The sequence below is a fragment of the Siphateles boraxobius genome, unplaced genomic scaffold (assembly GCF_051911475.1).
Source record: "Siphateles boraxobius isolate OS27281-9 unplaced genomic scaffold, OSU_SipBor_1 19, whole genome shotgun sequence".
NCBI classification, from domain to species: Eukaryota; Metazoa; Chordata; class Actinopteri; order Cypriniformes; family Leuciscidae; genus Siphateles; species Siphateles boraxobius.
In genome coordinates, this window is record NW_027508799.1 from 34,370,001 (window position 1) to 34,379,246 (window position 9,246).

The 9,246-nt window shown below is 36.8% G+C and overlaps 1 protein-coding gene across 2 annotated transcripts in view; it reads left to right on the forward strand.

Moving 5' to 3' along the window:
- The window catches only part of gas2l3 (growth arrest-specific 2 like 3), a 24,774-nt gene extending 18,852 nt beyond the window's left edge, over positions 1-5,922 (forward strand). For both annotated transcript variants that reach the window (XM_077235209.1, XM_077235210.1), the window contains exons 8-9: positions 1,123-1,230; positions 3,518-5,922. In XM_077235209.1, the coding sequence (XP_077091324.1) occupies positions 1,123-1,230; positions 3,518-4,411 (1,002 nt within the window). In that variant the 3' untranslated portion in view covers positions 4,412-5,922. The remainder of the gene's footprint in view (positions 1-1,122; positions 1,231-3,517) is intronic.
- Positions 5,923-9,246: the final 3,324 nt, after the last annotated feature.

Here is a 9,246-nt window from a genome sequence, read left to right on the forward strand (position 1 = left end):
CTTTCACTCGTCGGCGAGAGCTAAAAATCAGCAATGGATGCTAAAGCGATGCTGACCTGGCGTTCTTGTTGATGGACTAGTAGACATCTTCGGAGGCTATCTGTGCCTGTTCGATGTCCGACGCTTTGTAACGCGTTGTGTCAGGAGGAAAAATAGGGATAGCTCACTGATGAAGTTATTACAGAGGCCAGACAGACTCACAGAGGCAATTGGCATCTCACAACTTGCACTTTATTCCCCAATCGAACTTGTCTAACTCTCTGTCACACGTTCTACCGTCCACAGCGTTACTTGATAAAGAAAAATATGATAAGAATGAGAATCAAACAGAAATAACCCGCATACAAGGGGTGTTCGAGGCGCGCATACAATACAGACTGCTGACAGTTCAACAGAGCCCGCGCAGCTCTTAAAGGGGCCACGCCTTATTTCCACTGGTTACAGCTTCATCCTACTGAACAGGTACCGGTATACAGGGGGAGGGTATCAGGCCGTGAGTGCAGAGACATCTCTGGTGGTGAGTGGTATTTACGACAGTAACGTTAAATACAAGTACTCCACATCGACTCTAGGGGTCGCTGTTTGACAAAAACGGAATTCCTCCACAGTGTGCCTTTAAGTAGATTCTATAAAATAACTAAAATCAAATAACTTAAAAACTATTTTAGAAAATAATTAGTAAAAATTAGCAAAATTACTTAAACTTGAACTCAAATCACGATTATGTATTGTATTAACAAATTTTCGTTAATGCAATTAATCGATTTGTCAGCACTAATTAAAACGAAAACAAAAAAAGTATACCTTCTAATTGAAAGTATCACCAAAAACTATAATATCACTGTCATAATCTGAAATATTTTTTGTAAATATATTGTGATATATTATTGTTGTTGAGTGTGTAAACAGCAGCTGTTGTTTAGAGACTTCATGCTTCACACGGGGACATCTTTTGCCTTAAACTCTTACAAATTCACTGTCTCTGGGCCAGATAACCAGCGGGACACCCTCGGGTCCTGGGTCTGGAGGTCTGAGCAGTTCATGCACTATCTGCAAACTAGCTGTGATTTGTCCATCTTGCAAATGGGTGAATTTTTCTAAACAACCTCATTTTGTTTGTAGGATCGTGGGGACCAGGACGACCCTCCCTGTAACTGCTCACAGAAGTTTTCCATTGAGTATCTGTCTGAGGGACGCTACAGGCTTGGAGGCAAAATCCTGTTCATTAGGGTAAGAGCAGCTTTTAGGGACTGTTTTAAGAGTTCAAAATCTTTACAGCCGTGAAGAAACAGTTACAGTTGTGACATACATCCGAGTGTAACTGATGATTGAAAAAGAATAAATGTAGGCAGGACTTGGTTATGGGCAGCAGTTTGTTGATTGGCTGCTGATATTTGGGCGGGGCTCTCAAATGTGTATGCAAATGAGCGTGAGCTTACAGAGGCGGAGTTAAGCACACTAAATTATTGGAGAAGTTTTGGATTTGGCACCAGAAAGATTTTCATTTTTACCAGAAGACAATTTAAAACAAAATGCATGCATGGATGAATTGTTCACCAATAAGATTTATAACTTTCTTTTAGAATATCGACAGGGTGAATTTCTCTAAACTGTTGTAAGCAGCACAACTCTATTGCATTTCTGCAAAATGTAGTAACTCATCCAAAACATTTAATTCATGCTTCAAAACCTAGTTATTTGAATTAGCCAATTTGAATTAGCCACAGCTGTACTGTTATTTTTTTTTTTTTATCATGGCAGACAACCCTGTAAAAAAATAGTTTTTTACACCAACAGTCCGTTTTGTCTAGCTGAATGCTATTGTGTATCATATTGAGCGTTTTATATATTGTATACAGTATATTTATCGTGTAAACAAAACATTCTGTCATATAGACATATGGAATATACATATATAATATGTATGTCTGAGAGATTTGATAGTTGAATAGATTTTTTTGCATGTGATGGCTCACGTGATAAAAATAATGTTTAGAAGTTGTGAAGAGTTTGATAATTTTACTGAGAATCAACTGATGAGAATGAAAGTCAGTTTTGATCAGCAAGCCATGTGCGTTTAGTTTTATGCAAATTGCACACGCGCCAAAACGCATGCATTTTACTTAAATGCATAAGATATTCAAATCTAGAGTGAGCAAGAAATGTATTGTTTTGAGAGAAAATTGTCAGACAAAGGTATTAGGAGAACCTCAATCGCTTCAAATCAGATCAGGTTAAACAGTCAGACAAGCAGTTGCTGTGTGAAATCTTGCTTTCTGAAAAAAACAAAAACATTACACTGAATGCCAATGAAACATGTATTTAATTCAGTGTGTCAAATTCATTATGTTCCTTGCTAAATAATGTAGTATTCCCATGTAACTCCTGTTCCATGTTTTCTGTTTAACATCGGACTGTGATATAAGCACGTATTAGAACAAAATAAAAAGCGTACGTGATTGTCATGTGGTACAAGTGAATGCAAGTAAAAGTAAACTGCATGTTTGAGAGCAACTCTTCCTTTTTTATGTGAGCTTTTAAAGGAGCTGTCTGTAAGAATGACAAACTAGTGGTCGAAATAGGTTCTGCAGTCCAAATTCAAAATATCAGAGATCGTCGTTTCTCCCGCCTCCTGCTCCTCAGACTCGTCCCGCTCACATGAGTTTCCAGTTTGAGCACACACAACAGGAACGAGCGCAATGGACAATGAAAATTGGCATATTAGCAACATGCAGTATCACAGACAAAAACAAAAACAAACATTCCAGCCTGGAAAGACACATTTCAAAGTAAAATACCGTAAAACTTAAAATAATTGCCCAGGCTTTTATTTTCCCAAATTGTCGAACTGCACCGGCTTGTATTTGAGACCGGCGTCTATATGAGACAGGCCTTTATAATTTAGTGTTGAGATGTTGTTCATTGAGATGTTGTTCCTAGAGTCTCTAATCTCTTAAAATCTCCAAATGCTCCACGTGAAACTGCGGTCTTCCGACCTTTTACTATCGTGTCAATTGATTTTGATTAATATGCGCGAGGGAGAGAGAGCAAGACAGCGCTCGTGTTGTTTGAAGACGTGAGAGTGTGTGCGTGCGGCTGGGTCGCTCTCTCTCTCTCTGCTAGTTTGCGCCCTGTCAAGCGCAGCAGTCATTATATTACATCACTCACCGATCAAAAAAGGCTTTGGCGGGACACAAATTTGCTTTTGCGGCCGCAGCGTACGATCTGACGGGTTTTAGAAGATTAAATACAACCCGAAACTAAAAAACAGACCCAGCCTCTATTTGAGACCGGCCTTTATTTACCCGAACCTGTCGCTACACCAGGCATGTAAAAGAGACAGGCGTCTATTTGGGACTCGGCTATTATTTGAAGTTTCACGGTAACTGACTGTAGAAGTGTTTTTCAGAGAAACGAGTATGTGAACTTAGCATCAGCAAACATATTATGGTATTTTTAAGCTTTAGTAGAGTGAAAACGTTACATACAGCACCTTTAATATCCCTCTCTCTCTTAGATGCTCCATGGGAAGCACGTGATGGTGCGTGTCGGTGGAGGTTGGGACACTCTGAAAGGGTTTCTGCTGAAATACGACCCGGACCGCGTGCTGCAGTTCACGACTCTAGAGCAAAAGATTCTGGCCTATCAGAAAGGCCCGTCAGGCCCAGGCCCCGCCCTCAGCGTACAGCCACCCACGATGGACCCCATCGCAGCCGTTAACCTCCTCCCAGAATCCTCCTCTTCATCATCAGCTTCAACGACGTCAGTGTCTAAACCCACCACACCGCGTGTCTACGCCCAATCGCCAGCATCCACACCCTCAATGCCTCGTAAGACTCCCGCACCTAGAAAGATCTTCCACACGCCTGCTTCTTCCCCGAAAAACACTCCTCTTTCATCACCCATCCCGAAAAGAAACCCAATTCCTCCGTCAATCCCAACTTCTCAGAAACTCCCCGGCTCAAAGACCAAACTGCGTCCGCGTGGATCTCCATCTCAACCTCGCAGTCCCGTCTGCCCCGAACCGACCTGCAAACTACCCAAACCTTCAGCACAGTCTTCTCAAAAACCTCCCGCCGGACCCGTGCGCTCACGCCTCGCACAGAGACGCCAGCCTTCCCCTGCGGTTGATTCCAGAACGGGACGTTCAAACGACCCTAAACTGACGATTCCTCCCACGAAACCCTCGAAGAGTAAATCTGTAGAGCAGAGCTCAGCAGGACCTGCCCCATCAGTCAATGTTAAAACAACCCACAGGAAACCTTTAGCTAGCAGTAACCCGCCCGCTGTTAGCATCCCAGTCAAACCGGCACCCGCGAGCACTTCCCACAAACACACCACACGGACTAAAGCCGGCAGACGCGAGGAGCCCTACTTTGAGATGAACAATAAGAGAAGGGTGAAGAACTGAGGATTCTGGGATATGTAGTCTTTTTATTTTTTAATTATCTGGGCTGAGGGTCAAGCTTCACATATGGATCGTATGGAGACGGATACCATATTTAATTTGATTTGAATGAAAACGAGGGTGTGTGTGTGTGTGTGTGTGTGTGTGTGTAAATTTAACTGGTTGTATGTTTTTGAAAGATTAAACAGATTTCTAATAGGGCTGTCAAATTGATTAATCACATTTAACATAAACGTATAAACACATACATGTATGAATATATATGTGTATATATTTACATGCGCACAGCCGCACACACATTTATATAAGCAAACTTTTATGTTAGATACGATTAATCAGTTTGACAGCACTAGTTTAGTGATGGAAAACATAAAAATTTGACTTTTAATACAGTATAACCTGAAAGTCTGTCTACAAACAGCCTCGTTTTCATTCACATCAAGATTAAATATCCCATAAACTTTTTTTGTTTTCTTTGCATCTGTCAAAACATTCGTCTCATTTGTGCCATACTAATACATCTTACAGGAATCAACTTTTTTTTTAATTCTTCTTTTGCTACTGTAATTATCATTATTTTAGCTAAGAGGTTATAGATTTCATTTTAAGTCTGTTTAAAATTATGCATGGTTACAAACTCATATTTGTGTTTAATATCTGTTACTCTTCAAAGTCAGTCCATATCTGTTTCGGTTATATGGTGATCCACTGATAATTTATTTACTGTATGTTCATGTCTTCCAGTAAGGGTGTGTGTGTGTGTGTGTGTGTGTGTGTGTGTGTGTTGGTTCAGACTGATGTGTGTCTTCATGTATAATGCGCTGTGGGCATTCAGATCACGTAATACTGAAATACACGTGTTCTGTTTCCAGTTCATATTTACATTGAGAGCGCCTTACATAAGAGACATATGTAGATGGAAATCCATGACAGCCCATAATATGCAGGAACACCTCTCTATGGCAACCAAAGCGAAATTCATGTTTGAATCTCAAATTGCCTAATTTTTAGAGCACATTTTAAACTCATTTGTAGAGTATTAGGTTTTTTGTGCCTTAAGTTTGATTGTTGGAATGAATGTACGTGTGGTTTATTCTCAGATGCGCAGGAACAACTTTATTGGGTTAGTTTGGCAGGTACATGCGGATTAATTTGTATGTTTTTAAGTTGGTCAAGCAGCCAGCTGTTATTATATGATTATGAACTGCTACCTCCTTTACACCACACAAATACTACTGATGCCCATAAACACCTGAGCTTTTATTATCACACTATCCTGGACAATGCTAAATATTTTTCAGTTTAATCAAGAGTTGTGGTCTATACAGTAAGGTTATTATTATAAAATATTAATTTTATGTGTAATTGTTTTGTTTTTGGGGGATATAGTTCTTTTAATTGTATTTTTGTGTCAGATTGTGTATGAGAAATTCTTCCAGCACTTTAAAATAAATGTTTGTTTTGAATGTAGTTTTTGTTTGTTTGTGCTCAAATAAAGGTCAATAAGTGTTTAACTCCCTGCGTTTGTGGCCCTACTTGAACATCGAATAATTCATTCAGAATAACAGTAAAGTATCATTTTAATCTGAATTCTTGTACTGGCATTGTGTACATTTCAGGATGATATTACAGAGAAAATATGACTGGGGAAAAAATCAAAGTGACGCAAGTTTCCATAATTGATTTATATTCTCCAGAGACCCAAGCATAGACTTTTTTTTTGTAATTATCATTTAAATCTGACTAATTTTCAAATTGCTTGTTGTAAATGGACATCAATACATGTCCGCTGTTGAGACACCATGCATTATATGCTTATCAGACACAAGCAAATAGGGAAAGAAATGGTATATCAATTTTATATAGAAAGAAATTATATATATCAATATTTCTATGCAAATGTTGCCAAGTTATTACTCCCATTATTACACTTCTTTTTTCATTACATGTTGCCCCAAGAACACAATTTGCAAATTAGATGCATTGTATATCATGGAAAAATCCATTTATGGTAATTTTGCACACATATAGCATAAAGTAAAATAGTGTATAAAATCATTATTACATCTTTCATAACATAGTTGAGAATGTTTTGGCAAACGGAAAAAATAAACATTGTTTACATGGCATTTTATTATTAACTCAGCCATTTTGTCTTCTATAGAGGACATAGCATTAAATATGAATAAAAAATCTGGTTCTCAGGAGGATCTGTCTATGAAATGAACATATTTATCAATTTCCATTACATTTCCAGGCCTGTACATCACAATTTTAAATTCCCCTTTAAAGTGATATTACAGTGAAATGGGTTTTACTACGGCAGTAACTACATCATTCTCTTCTCTGTCATAATATATTTAACCTCTTAAATCAATAATGCTTCCTGGTATAATGAGATTATAACATATATAATTTGTGTGAAAGTGCTGCGTCCTAGTGGCTAAAACACAAACTACAAGCTGAACTACTCATTTTTTAAATTTAAAAAACAAAAATAATATTATAAATGCGCAAAAGATTTAGTTTGTATTACATAACATAATTTTACTTTTTTTCTACTCGCTTTAAATGTATTTATTTAAATCAACCTTCTTTTATTTATTTTAATCTATTTATTTATCTACTTTAGTTTAATTTCATTTGTTTTACATTTTACACTGCTTTTTTATTTTTATTTATTTGTTTAGTTTTATCAGATGTATTTATTTAAACATTTTTTTAATTATATAAAATGTTTTTATTTATGAAGTTATTTAAAATCAAATATATATTATTATTTATTAATATATTTAGCATTATTTAAAATTGTATTTATTTAAATCAATTATTCTAATGTATTATTGAAATATTATATATATATATTTAGAATTAATTTTAGTTCTTATTTTTTAGTGCTTTTATCTAAACTTTTCCACGAACCCCCAATAACTCCCTTGTTTGAAAACTCCTGTGCTAAATGTAAAAAAATGTAATTGAGGCCAAACTCTTCAAACGTTATTAATAACGTTTTTGTATATTTTAATAACGTTATTAACACGTAATTAAAGTGTATTAATAAATGCAGATTTTTTTCGATGTTTAACCACAAGGCGGCGCACTTTCCCACTTTCACTATTAATATCATCTTCCTGCAGCTCGTCTTTCCCCTCAAAACCTTCATATGCTGCTTAATATCTGTTACTGTCTCAGTTTAGCAAAGACTGAGATATAATAACTCTGTTTTGGTTGTGCATCCTTCAGATGATAGACTAATACTAAACAGATTAGGTGGACAATCTGGTACAGTGGCTTATGTCTAATAACTCCTCTGATGAAGCAGGTTTTTGAGTTTGCTGAAGTAAAGCTGCATGTACTTCAGTCTTTTAGTCTATGCGTTTCAATGTGCAATGGTTGCATGACTTTTCAAGTCTTAACGGATTTTTAAAAATCATTTTAAAGAGGTTACACTCACAAAATAACAATATATAGCAGATGAAATACTGATCTGAATATGAGATGATAATATTTATCCATTTCCATCCCATTTTGAACAGCACCATTTTAAAATACCGATATTTTTAGGTTTTCCATCGCCTTAAAAATCCAGTACATAAATGCATGTTTCGCGCAGATGTGCATATCGAGCTGGATTACTTAACAGATATAAGTACACATTTTTGCACATCATAAAACATGAAAACAGATTGTTAATATATAACAAATAAATGGACACAAGCCATGTTAACAATTCTAACCGATCAGAACATTAAACAGCAAATACTCTAGATAAAATGGCTCCCTATCAAGTTTATTAAGTGTTATTTAAAATATTATATAAATCTAATCTAGTTTATATGTGCCTTCGCTCGCGCAGATCTCGCGCCGCGTCAAACACAGAGCGCGCGGACATTATTCTCCACTCTGGCGCGCGACGGCACAACATATCAGCACGCGCGGCAAAACGCATCACAAACTCGCTCAAAATACCGTTAGAAAAATAAAATTCCGCTTTTTCGAACGGTTCTTATCGTCTGCTTGACAAAATGGGGTCTTTCGCGTCGAGCTCCGCCATTTTGTGGCAGAATAACTTGCGTGAGGGGTGCGTGTAATGGTTGAATGTAGTCATCCCGTGTCGTTTATATCCGCCCGGCGGTTACCATAAGGGACCGGGAGTAAATAACTGTCCTTTTACTGTAACAAAGCGCAGATTGTACAACTTTAATTGCAGACACCACGATGTAACTAGCAGTGCGCAGTGCCAGATATGAGATGTTTTGTCGCAGCCTGAAAGACTTTTACTTATGCATTTCAGAAGTTCCGAAGTCATTATAGTACATATCATGAAATATATTGGATATATTCATTATGAAATATGAATATATTCATTATGAAATATATTGGATATAAAATTTGAATATTGCAATAAAACATTCGCGAATAAAGCACTATTTCCATCCCGTGTGTTCATGATAACAAAATCATCACTTCCTGAAAAATTGGGGCAAAATATCAAATAAAAAAGGAAGTTGCTGCAATGGAAGCCACTGTGCCATCATCAATTACTTGTGCCTCAGAGCCACAGACAAGACGCAATAAATATCATGTTATCTTGTGTATGGAATTATTATTGCATCTTTCTTGCGTGCTTCCATCATAGTTTATGTGCATGTCTTTTTATCAGATTTTTTTAAACTACTTTTTTTATTAACACTTTTGGAATGTATGCAAGGACATCTTAGCGTTTCCATCCAACTTTTTTTAATACAATATCCCAAAATTTGCATAAAAAGGGCTAGAAGCAAACAGCAGATGGAAGTTATCATAAAAAGTCAAAGTAATTCAGAAGACACATCATG